Genomic DNA, 12,935 nt, shown 5'->3' on the forward strand with positions numbered 1-12,935 from the left:
GGGATATCTAGAATCTAGAAAAGGCCAAAGGCATCTGTACAAGGATTCTTGTCCTTACGAATGTTAACTCTGAGCACCTTACCCAACTTGTCCAGAAACCTTGAGTAAGAGACGTCCTCAAGTGGAGATGTTCCAGAAACTTAGATAAGGGAGCGGAGGATATTCTTGCCAAATCCTACTCGGTCCTACAGGGAAGGGAACACCAATCAAGGTCACGTGTTGAAGAAGGCAACCAAGGAGAGGTCCTTGGTCACCTTGGAGGGGTGTATTACTGGGGGATGTCCTCCAACTGGCTGGACTTCGTTGCAAGTGAGTGCAGAGGACTAGAACCACTATAGGTTGTGATGGAGTACCAGTCCAGTCAGGGGTTACTGCGACCATTCCTTGCGGGAGAAATCTGATATCCTGGAAAGGAAGGATTGAAGAGTACCTTCCTTGTCATTAGCTGACAGAAAGGTAAAGAAAGTCTTCACTAATTCTACTACATGGTCTAAGGGTTGACGTGCCTTCTGGCCTGGCATTAGAAATGGAACTTCCTCTTTCAAAAACTAGGATAGAATATTCTTGCATATTCTCTGAACTTTGTAAAATTTGTCCTGGGGACTAGTTAGAGATTAAGAGCACTATAGAGCAAATGGGATCTGGTGCGTCCAGGTGTAGGCCTTGTTCCTATAACTGTGATAGAGACATTGTTCTAGATATTGGTGAAGTGTATCTCTTTCTGTCCTTGAAAATCTTCCTAAATGTATGGAAGGAACTGGTGATTTAGTGAAGAGTTGCATCAGAAGTACCGAGGCCCAGTGCACTGACATTGTAATAGCTTGCTCTCATGAGTAAGGCACTGAGAGAAGGAACATCAATGAGCATTGAGGTTCAATGCGTCAAGTGCTCCAGAGTGCAATGCGTTGATGGCACCAGAGCTGTTTATGTCAATAGTGCCAGGGCTCGATAAGCCAGTAAATGGTATGGTACCAAGACTCAATGTTTTTTCAGCATCGGGTACGCTACTAGCTCTGAAGACTGGGTCTGGCCTACTCCAGTGAGGAGGAGCCTTTCTCGAGGAGCTCCTGCTCAACTCAGCACCCGGTGAGCGAGACAAGTCTCTTTTCCAGGAGGAAGACCAGCTGCAGCTCTTCAGAGAATAAAGCAGTTCCTCCATTTTCCAGGTCCTGGACTTCTGGGAACATGGAGACATCCAGCCACAGTGGCAGGTTGTGGTTTGGTCCTAGGCAGTGGTAAATAAATAAATAACAAATGTCATGTCCATCTGTAATGGACATTTTTTTTTTACTGCATATACAAATTTTGAAGCTTCTTGGTGCCCGACATCCTGTGAAGAAAAAATATTTTTTTAATTTAGCACTTACAAGTGTTGTTTGGGGGCTGCTGAGGAAGCAGAAAATTTTTGAAAAGAATAAATATATCAAAAGATATAAATCAAGAAAAAAAAAACAGAAATTGAGTACATGTTCAAGCTGATTGCCTGGATGAAAAAAGACCGAGGGGTTCGCGAGGCTGCACCAGCACTCAGTAATGCTCTATAAGCTAAGAGAGAAGGGTCTGTTTCATGCCATCAGATGATGTCACTCACATGTCATGGCTAATTCAGCCCTGCTTGTCAATGGAGAATCTAAAATGAATTAGACTATTAATGATCTATGTTGCCAACACCACAGTACAAAATGCACTGTAAGAAGTACCAGGATTTATACTGACTAAAAACAACTGATGCATTTTGGAAATAAATACATTTTCTCCGATAAGATAGGAAAGCTACTTACAAAAGGAGGGGGCAGCATTGCAGGAGCATTAGGAAAGGAAGCTGGTTGCCCAGATGGGCCACTGCCAGAGTCTGGTGCTGACTGTCAAATATGGAGAAAAGAAACATCAAGTAAGCCCAATAGGGCCAGAAAGCCCAATCAATTAGGAAAATACAGAACTCATCTCATCTACAGGAGCCTCACACACAGACCAAAACTCATAGTATAGGAAAATTGGTTCTTACCTGCTAATTTTCGTTCCTGAAATACCGCAGATCAGTCCAGACAAGTGGGTTTTATTGACCCCTACCAGCAGATAGAGGTAGAGAAGAAAACTTTGGGCCCTGCTATATATCAGAGTGCGCCAGCTGCAGTCCTTCAGTATTGACCTGTACCCAAACCAAGATAACGTAACAACAGGGTGAACTATGGATACCCCTGAACTGGATAGCCAAAGAAACATTGAAAACTCTAGAACATGTTAACAATCCCAACAAATCTTTGAAAACCTTCTTCGTATGAGCCCAAAAACCAGCAGTAGAACAAGCATTCTTTCGGCACTGATCCCAAGAGTGGGCCTCTGGCCTGATCTGTGGTATTACAGGAATGAAAATTAGCAGGTAAGAACCAATTTTCCTTTCCTGAACATAACCAGATCAGTCCAGACAAGTGGGATGTACCAAAGCCCCCCTATACCGGGCGGAAATCCAAAAGACCTGCTTTCAGAACACTCTCACCAAAAGGAGTTGCCTCCAGGGCACGCACATCCAACAGGTAATTGGTGAAAGTGTGCAGCAAAGAGCAAACTGCGGCCCGACATATCTCCTGGGGAGACACCAGTTGATACTCGGCCCAAGACACCGCCTGTGCACGAGTAGAATGAGCCTTAAGTCCCACCCAGCACAACACGACCCTTGGACACATAGGCTGCAGAAATAGTTTCTTTCAACCAGCGAGCTAAAAAGCCTTAGACACCTTCTCTCCCTTTTTTGTCCCCCCAAAAAGCACAAATAAATGATGAGAGCGACAGAAAGAATTGGTGACCTTCAAGTAACGCAATAAGGTGTGCTGCACGGCTAAAAGATGGAGATTCCTGTCCAAAGAGGGATCATGAGCCCAGTCTGGAAAACCTGGCAGCTCCACCGTCTGGTTCACATGAAAAGCAGAAACCACCTTAGGCAGGAATGAAGGCACAGTCTGTAAAGAAACATTGTCGGGTGAAATCTGGAGAAAGGGATCGCGGCAAGAAAGAGCCTGCAACTCCAAGATCCTTCTAGCCAAGCAAATGGCCACCAAAAAGACAGTCTTCAAGGTAAGGACATTTAAAGATGCTCGACCCAGCAGTTCACAGAGGGCCAGCAACACCAAATTGAGATTCCGTTCCAGACACACATTGCAAAGAGGTGGACGGAGATGTTTACCACCCCTCAGAAAACACATCTCATCAGGATGGAAAGCCAAAGTCTGGCCCTGCACCTTCCCCCTGAGACAACCCAAGGCCGAAACGTGGACCCTAAGTGAACTATGAGCCAATCCTTTGGACAAGCCCTGCTGCAAAAAGGACAAAATGTGCGGTACGGAAACCAGAGGATGCAACCCCTGTTTCCCACACCAGGTCTCAAACACTTTCCATTCTCTGGAATAGGCAAGGGAGGTAGCCGGACATCTAGCCTGAAGAAGGGTAGCAATAACCAGTTCTTAATACCCCTTCAAACACAATCACCACCTCTCAAAAGCCAGGCTGCGAGCCATAAGCGATCTGCCCGATCCGAAAATATGGGACCTTGACGCACCAGTCCCTGCAAGTGGGCTAGACGCAGAAGCTTTTCCACCGCCAAATGAACCAGATCTTGGCCACTCAGACACTACTAGTACCACTGAACCTGGATGAGCCTCTATTTGCCTGAGCACCCACACTATGAGGGGCCACAGAGGGAAGACATAAAGGATTCCAGTTGGCCACAGGCACATTAAAGCATTGAGGCCCACCACCCAGGTCTTCCTCCGGTGGCTGAAGAACCTCTCCATCTTGGCGTTGAGACTCGTCGCCATGAGGTCCAGCTGAGGTGTCCCCCAACGGGCGCAGATGAGATCCCAGGCTTCTGAGGACAGTTCCCACTTCCCTGGATCCAACTGCTGATGGCTGAGATAGTCCGCTTGGATGTTGTCCACTCCTGCGATGTGAGAAGCAGCAAACCCCTCGAGATGGATTTCTGCCCACACGAACAATAGCTGAGCCTCCCGAGCCAAGGCGGGACTCTTGGTTCCCCCCTGGCAGTTGATGTAGGCCACAGTTGTCAAGTTGTCCGAGAACACTCTCACCATGCGATCGCAGACCAAGGGCTCTGCACACCGCCCTTGTCTCCAACCGATTGATGGACCATGACTGTTCCGATGCCGACCTGAGGCCCTGCGCTGACTTGCCCAGGCACACCGCACCCCAGCCCCGGAGACTGGCATCTGTAGTGACCACCACCCAATCCAGGACTTCGAGAGGCATCCCCTTTTCCAGATTGCTCCTTGTCATCCACCAGGCCAGAATGGATCTGGCTTCCACTGAAAGGGGCAGTGGCAGAAAATAATGTTCTGACAGGGGGCTCCAGTGAGACAAAAACACTCTCTGCAGGGGGTGCATATGAGCAAATGCCCAAGGCACCAGCTTCAACATTGACGCCAACCTGTAAATAATCCCAGACTTTGGGGACCGACAGGCGAAGCAAGCGAGCTATCTGAGTTTGAATCTTGACCACCCTGTCGGACGTGAGAAACACTCTTCCCTACTGTGTGTCGAATCAGGCGCCCAAGTACTCCAGGGACTGAGAAGGCACAAGGTGACTCTTTGGAAGATCGATGATCTAGCCCAACAATTCCAGGAGAGAGCTCACCCGGAATATCGACCGCACACAATTCTCCTGTGACTGCGCTCTGATAAGCCAGTCGTCCAGATAGGGGTGCATCAAGACCCCGTCCTATCTCAGGGCTGCTGTGACAACCACCACCACTTTCATGAAAGTCCGAGGAGCCATGGCAAGGCCAAAGGGAAGGGACTGAAACTGGAAATGCTGACCCAGCACCTTGAACCGTAGAAACTTCTGGTGGTCCTGTCGAATGGGGATGTGCAGATAAGGCCTTGGTGAGATCCATAGACACCAAAAACTCTCCTTTTCGGACCGCCGCAATCACGGTGTGTAACGTCTCCATCTGGAATCGTGGTACCTTCAAACTCCAGTTGACTTTTGGAGATCCAAGATGGGTCAAAAGGTGCCCTCTTTCTTGGGGACCATGAAATAAATGGAGTACCTTCCACATCCCTGTTCGGAAACCAGCACCAGGACTAACACCTCTAGGCTTAACAACCTTTAAAGGGTCTTCTGGACTGCCGCCCACTTGCTTAGGGAAAGGCAGCGCGACTCCAGAAAGACAGACCAGAGAGGGTGAGAAAACTCTAAGGCATAACCTTCCCTGATGACTTCCTGCACCCACTGGTCTGAGGTGATCTTGGTCCACTCCTCATAAAAACTGGACAGCCTGCCTCAGACTGCCAACGATGAGGAGTGGACCAGCTTGACTTCACTGGGAGGATTTAACTCTGCCCGTTCCCTGAGTGGGCCTGTCTCTAGTAGATCTTCCGGAACCTCGAAAGGACTGCTGTCTGCCTTGTCACTGAGGACCCAGCCGATCTGCCAGGATGGAATCACCTCGACTCACGAAAACAGGGATGAGAGGAGAAAGGCTTCAGTGTCGCCCTCTTATCCTCCGGCAGTCTGTTGCCTTTGGTCTCCCCCAAGGATTTCATAAGCTGGTCGAGGTTCTCCCCGAACAACAGTTTGCCCTTAAAGGGAAGGTTACACAGCTGCAACTTAGACGACAGGTCCGCTGACCAGTTGCACAGCCACAACAGTCATCTTGCTGCCACCACCGAAACCATGCCACGGGCTGTGGTCCGTACGAGGTCATATAAGGCATCGGCCACATAAGCGACCCTCACCTCAAGGCGGGCCACCTGGCCAGGGCCAACATCCCAGTGGTAGATTGCTCCTGGGGCCTCTGGATCCAACACAAACAAGCTCGCTGCAACAGGCTGGCACAGACCGCTGCTTGGAGCCCCAGAGCCGACACCTCAAAAACCCGCTTGAGCAGCACCTCCGATTTCCGATCTTGAACGTCCTTCAGAGCGGTTGCGCCAGCGACCGGAATTGTGGTCTTCTTGGTGACTGCCGAAATTGCAGCATTCACCTTCAGGATCTTGAGGGTATCCAAATGTTCCTGTAACAAAGGATAAAGCTTTGACATCACTCTTCCCACTTTCAAGCTAGAGTCCGGGGAATCCCACTCATGGCTGATCAGCTTCTAGATCTTCTTAGGAATGGGGAAGATGCTGGGAGGTCTCCTTAGGCCGTCCACCACCGAATTAACCCCTTCATTATCCGAGTTCTCCAGAGAGAACTTAACCCCCAATTCCTCCAATACCTGGGGAATAAGCAGGCGCAGCTCTTCCCTCTTGAACAGGCGGATCACCCGCAGGTCGTCGCCTTCCGCTTCCGGGCCCTCAAAGGCACCCTGATCTTCCTTAGGGTCATCCAGGTCCTGGGGGTGCCTCCCATCTGGGTCCACATCCAGATCTCCTGCCAGAGATAAACTCCCTTCACCCTGAGGATCATCCGAATCCTCAGAATCCCTGAGGTCTGAGTCCAGACTCGCTGGGCGGGCCCCCTGAGACTGGCCCCGTGAGCCTGCAGGGAGCCCCCTTGCCCTCTTAGCGGAGTCTGCCGGGCAGACCTTAAATCGCCGCTTTCCTGCTTCCCGAGCTAGGAAGGCCTCTTGAAGTAAGAGGACAAACTAGGGCGAAAACCCTCCCAGTCTCCCAAGGGCCCTTCCAAGACTGCTGGGGTCCAACCCCGCCGGTCCCTCCACACGTTGCTGCACCGCGGGGGAAAGAGGAGAAGGGGAATCCCCAGAGCCCTTATCCAGATCCCCTTCCATGGGGGAAGGACCGCGTCCCTGCGGTCCTCTCACCTCTGTTGCGGATCGTGAGGCTCTCCGAGATTTAGAAGCACTCTCACCCCACAGCACAAACCGTGCAGAGGGAAAGGGAATTAAGATAGGCGGACCACACTCTGCAGGCCCGGCAGGCCTCCACTAGCGGCCGGTCCGTCATCGGGCCTAAAAAAAGCACAACCCGCAAAAGTTGCAGGGAGAGGGGCGCACCACGCGGCCGCCAGCGGAGCAGAAGCAAGAGGGCGAACTGCCGCGAAATGCTCCCGCCGGCACGAAACTGCTGCCGCCATGGGACAAACCCACATGCAGTTGGCACTGCACAAATAACGGTGAAAGAGGTACTTCCCCCGACCAGGGGCACCCTCCTACCACGAAAGGTGCAGATCTCCCCCCCGCCCTGCGCAGCCCGATGCATCCGGGACCAACCCTTGATGATCCCGCCAAGCAGGCTGTCTGACAGGCTGCTCAGACACTAAGTCTGAGCTGCCGCTGCTGCTGAGCCTCTCAAACTTTTTTTTTTTTTTTTAAAGAAGCATAGCAAATAAAATCACAGGCAAAGGCAAAGACACTTCACAGGGGATACTTCCCTGAATCCCAACGGACAGGCAAAGGGGCTTTGAGCCCCACTAAGGGAACCAGTCACCTGGCTGTCAGTGGTCCCGGGGTCACAGGCTAAAACCTGACATGGGTATCCAACCACCCGCCCCCCCGTTCGCCCGGCTCAACCCGAGGGATGGCCCTCCACAGGAACCTGGCACCTCAGGGAGTAGAAGTCCTCCAAATTCCTAATCTGTCAAGACTGCAAGTTTAGCACCTCTGCCATCTGCTGGAGGTACAGAAATACTGAGGGACTGCAGATGGTACTCTTGGATATATAGAAGTGCCCAAAGTTTTGTTCTCTACCTCCATCTGCTGGTAGGGATGAATAAAATCCACTTGTCTGGACTGATGTGGGTATGTTCAGAAACAATGAGATTCCCAATAAGCAATACAGAATTCAGTCTAGTCAGATAAAAATAAAACTTATGAGGTTGAATAATTAGTACATATTATCACCAACCAATATAGATTTCAATATAACTGATAAGACCTAATCGCTAATACAGAAATCAAAATCATACTACTGAGACTCACTCACTAAAACAGAATTCAGTACACTAACAGCTTAATCATCAATACAGAAATTTTTGTATCAGGAGACCCTCCTCCTGTCCGCATGAGAAACTCTGTTGCGAGTCTGTGAGTTCTGCCAACCTATCCATGTCTCTCCATATGTCTGTAAGTGACTGTACATGCATTAATATGTTTGTCTCTGTATCTGTGCTCTTTACAGATTGTGATGCATTGTAAGCAGGCCAACATAAAGGTTCTCTATAGACATTACTGTACATGAAACCCTGGAAGTAAGGAGTAATGCTGTTTCAAAAGCTCCTGTACAGCATCACCTTTGGATAGTTTCTATGTTAGTCTGATAAAAAAAGGTATCACAGCAGATTCAGGGGTTTGTTTGTTTTTTATCAGGACCAAGAGGACTCTAACACCCTGCTTTTGCATCTGATTGTGTAGCTGTTTCTGTAGGTCAAACTTTCAGCAGTGTGTCAGTCCAGAGTAATGGGTCTAAAATTTGACACATGAAACTTTAACAAATTTCCAAAGAACATGACACATCAAAACTTCGTATTGAAAATCCCAATTTATAGCTGCATAAGATTGAATATCATAAAATCAGTCAATTTTCAGAGTTAGATGTGTATGCCTGCTATGTCCAAATGACTGAATTGATGCATCCTGTCAATTCATTTACCATATTTTATGCAGCTAAAAAGAAATTTTAAAATATTTAGCAAACTATATAAAACATGATAAGGAGCATTACAGAAGCATCATTAGGAAAATCAAAGTAAACAGACAAAATTCATATCAGAATTGTTTTCTTATATAAAGAAAACAATACAAATTGAAAGATTAAATCAGTACCATAAAATAACAGACACCACATATTTCAATACTGGTACCCAGATTCCAGTGGAACTGCCCAGTCCTCTACCGGCATTTTGTCCTACTTTGGGCAGGCAAGGAGGAGGAGAAAATTGTCTGGGGCAGCAATGTTCTCTTGCCCACATCAAAGAACAGTTCTACTGCTGCCATGAGATTCTCTCCTCCACCAAGCTGCTGCAAGAATAAAGTTGACAGCAAGGAGACACAGCTCAAGTCCCTGCAGCTGCTTCACCACTCCTACACACACCTTCCTTTCTAAACAGGAAGCAAATGGATGAAGGGAGAGGAGCCACAGGGTCCAGATACAATCAGTCTTGTGCTATCCTTGTATTGCTGGCATCCTGATTTATTATTTTTTAGTAAGGGGTCAAATGGAAAGAGGGAGGGTTTTATTTTGGGGTTTTTTTTGGGGGGGGGAAACAGGTGAAAGAAGTGGAAAAGAGGAGCATGATGGAAAGAACAGGGGGAAGAGATTAAAAGAGGGGCACCATGGGGAGAGAGGAATATGTGTGGTGGTGGGGGGGGGGGATGGAACAGGACAGTATTCATCCCACAGTCACAAACTGAAATATAATCTGAACTCTGTGCCAGTGACCACTGCACTTTTATTAGGTATCTACCTGATGCACTCCAGCCCTGGTCTGTGACTGATCAAATCCCCTTTTGATGAAATCTGATATACTGAAAGCTCATACACCTTTTGTTTATTGGAGATGTTGAAACTGGAAACATTAACCCTCTGTAACACTGTGCCTTGATTACCCATTTGTGCGATTATGATTTGCATTACTGCTCCCTTCCGCCTTTTGTTCAACTAAGCTATTAGCATCACTACTATTGCCTTGTCACTCTCATCACCTATTTGTAATCCATAAAGTCTAGAGGATGTGAATGAAGAGTGGGTGGCTCACGGGAACGATGGCTACTACCTGGTGATAATACCCTTATTCAATAAACATACACACGGTTAATGCGACTCCAACATTGCTCTACGCTTCAGCAGCAATGAGGAAATGTGGAAAAAAAGGATTTGCATTCACAAAAAAGCTGGGAGTAGCTTGCTTGTTAAGGCGGTTACTATCCCAAACCAAATAAGCCTGATATTTCACTTTCAATGCAAAGCCAGCATAGCTCTCTGCTTCAATGGCAGGGGAGAAAGTTTGACACTTCATGCATATCCAGCATAGCCCTCTGCTTCAACGGCAGGGGAACAAGACTGATACTTCACTTTCAATGCAAAGCCAGCATGGCTCTCTGCTTCAACGGCAGGGGGGAATGAAGAAATGTGGATATATATTCAGGCAACAACCAACAAGGACTGAATTACATAGTCTGGATAAACAGATAAGCATGGGTGTAGCATGCTTATTGCTGTGGTTAATACCCCTAACTAATTAAGCTATTTCACTTAGATGCAGTTCCAACACTGCTCTCTACATTAATGGTGGGGGTGGAAGGGAAATAGAATAAAAAAGGTTACTAAGAGCCAAGAGTAACAGATAAGTATGAGAGAGAAAAAAAAAGTGCGAAAGCTTGCTGGGCAGACTGGATGAGCCGTTTGGTCTTCTTCTGCCGTCATTTCTATGTTTATGAATGCACTGATGCTCCCTTTGCCTTTCTTTAACTAGGCTATGAGACCTGTTATCATTACGCTGTGGTAATGCTGTGCTGTCAGTCTTGATCTGAACCATGAACTGTAACAAGGACCTGCACCCTATCCTACTTATATTTTCAAGCTTGCAAATGTAAACAGCCTGTTGTAATACACCCTGAATTCTTTAGCTGAAAAAGCATGAAACAAATAAAGGATGATGAGAGTGGGAGGAGGGGTGACAGTTGTGCATCCATGATTTAGAGTTGGTGAATTCTAGTATTCAAGTTCTGCATGCAGGATTGGTTCTCATGATTTATATAATGAATACCTGAAATATATTTGTATACATTTCATTCAAGGTCCAGACTTATTTATATAATTTGCCTGTCCTAAAAAACAGACTTTCTTGCAAGCACTCAATGACTGAAGTTTGCCATCCCTGCCTGTCTCCAAAAATTGTCTGCTGACATCTAGGATTTTCTAATATTTTCCCACTCCTGCTCAAAGTTAGGTTCTGAAACAGGTAATTCAGAACAAAAATTATACACATCAGTTATAGCCTGATCCTTGAAATAGGGCTATAGCAAAAATAAAATAAAGATAAATATGCAAAACATTTAAAATGTAAATATTAATAACAGAGACTGTGTGGGAATTAATAAAATACTGGTGGAATTAAAAATAAAAGTACCTATATAGTCAAGCAATAAAAATTATATCAATGGAGTAAAACAGCTGTTAAAAATTATTTAATAAAATACAAAATAATCCCAGTTAACTCCCCTTCATACTTATGCACTTTAGAACTTAATGTAGATTTACATGCAGCACATCTTTAAAATGTCATCTGTGTATCTATATTTAAAACATGCCTTCTCTATGCTTCATACACCCATATGGCTAAAACTGTATAAAATCATCTTAGATGCAGAAAATGCTGGTTTTTTGAATATTGACTATATAACGTTGGGATTTACACACATAAGTACCAACCAACAATTTGAATATCTATCCGTGTGCCTGTGTATCCCTATGTGTGCATCTCCATGCATTTCTCAGTGTGTCTATATGCACGCAGCTTTTGTGTGTATGTATGTGTACCTGTATCTCTGTACAGGTAGCTTTATGTGTGCATCCTTCTCCTTGTACAGATGCATGCATACGTCCTTATGCATACCCTACAGGACCTGAATATAACCCGCTCTGAAAAGCCTGAAAAGTAGAATATAGATTTTAAAAAAAAAAATACATTTCTCTCTCTGGGTAACACATAGAACGTTCACACTTCCGAGTCTCTGCCTCTGCCTGTGTTCCAACGCATGTGTCCCTAGCTACATCTGTCTCTACGCGTGTGTGCACGATCTGTGTCCCTGCCTGTAGGTCTCCGCATGTGTCCATCTCTCTCTCTCTCTCTCCCCGGGAATCCACTGCCTCCGCTTCGGGGCCGGAGAGGGGGCATGCACCTCTCTAGGGCCCCGAGGAGCGGAAGCCGCGGCAGGGCCATCCACAGAGTCATCGGTAGTTAACGATAATTATTGTTTTTAAAGAAAAAAAAATATAGCCGGTAATAAGGAATTAGCGCAAGACAAAGAGACGTTACCATCCCTGGGCCAGCCAGCGCCGGGCAGGCAGCGGCCCACCCGTTAATAAGACGCGCTCCCATTGGTGGAGAGGCGGGGGTGGGGCAGCCGCCGCCACCGGGACTCTTTCAGTGCCGGCCGCTGAGCCTGCGAGCGACAAGGGCAATCGGCAGGGGAAAAGGGATCACCGCACTCATGGATGGACGGTAATCAGAATGAATGGTCTGATAGGTGCATTAAAAGAAGGAGGGGTGAATAGGTCCATTGATGGAGGGCTGCACCGTGCTAGATGGACGGACGGAAGGATGGTGGTGGTGGTGCAAGACTCAAAGATTTTCGGGGAAGCGTGGAGCATTGTAGTGGCTGCGTTAGTTAACCTCTATATGTAGCAATAAGGGTCCCCAAACACGTTGATAACGGTGTTACTGGCCTGACTCAGTACATACAGTGACTTGCTTTTGAGATCTATGAGGAAAAAGATTATAAGTAGTCATTAATTCCGTTTCAGAAGTTGATGGGATGTTGCGCGTTTTTAAAAGGAGCTTTACTGAATGTTGGAATAAACAGTGGCTTATCGCAGACTTAACATATTTATATTCCGTTTCACATGGGTGATTACAATATTATTTATGTTAAATATTTATATGTCGTAAACTACAAAGATTTCACTATAACAGTATAAAAATAAAGAATACATTTAATTTATACTAAAACAAATAAAAACAAACTCCTAATCCAATCCTCCTTACCAATTCCTTACATAACATGAAGACCACCTGCACTTAGCTCATAGCATCTAACTGCAAAAAGAGAAAGTATTACAATTTAATTATTAAAAAGCCAGGTTTTCAAGTGACAAAAAACCAAACATAATTTGCTGCCTTTCTAACGGGCCGATACATAGGTTTGGATGCGCGTTTTCGATGCGCTAGCTTTACCCCTTATACAGTAAGGCAGAGCTTTCCAAACTTTTCATGTTGGTGACACACTTTTTAGACAAACATA

At 46.5% G+C, this 12,935-nt stretch overlaps 1 protein-coding gene across 6 annotated transcripts in view; it reads right to left on the reverse strand.

The window, feature by feature from the left end:
* The window catches only part of LOC115087389 (pre-mRNA-processing factor 40 homolog B-like), a 205,569-nt gene extending 193,483 nt beyond the window's left edge, over nucleotides 1-12,086 (reverse strand). For 5 of the 6 annotated variants that reach the window (XR_003855511.1, XM_029594517.1, XM_029594515.1 and 2 more), the window contains exons 1-2: nucleotides 11,951-12,086; nucleotides 1,782-1,862 (exon numbers count right to left, since the gene is read on the reverse strand). Coding sequence is in view for 5 of the 6 variants with exons in the window: in XM_029594517.1 (XP_029450377.1) it covers nucleotides 1,782-1,862; nucleotides 11,951-12,013 (144 nt within the window). In the remaining variant the exon portion in view is untranslated. Of the gene's footprint in view, nucleotides 1-1,781; nucleotides 1,863-11,451; nucleotides 11,540-11,950 lie in introns of those variants that run through there. The other variant, XM_029594514.1, reaches the window with a different exon arrangement.
* Between the last annotated feature and the right edge of the window lie 849 nt (nucleotides 12,087-12,935).

The sequence above is a fragment of the Rhinatrema bivittatum genome, chromosome 3 (genome assembly GCF_901001135.1).
Source record: "Rhinatrema bivittatum chromosome 3, aRhiBiv1.1, whole genome shotgun sequence".
Taxonomy (NCBI): Eukaryota; Metazoa; Chordata; class Amphibia; order Gymnophiona; family Rhinatrematidae; genus Rhinatrema; species Rhinatrema bivittatum.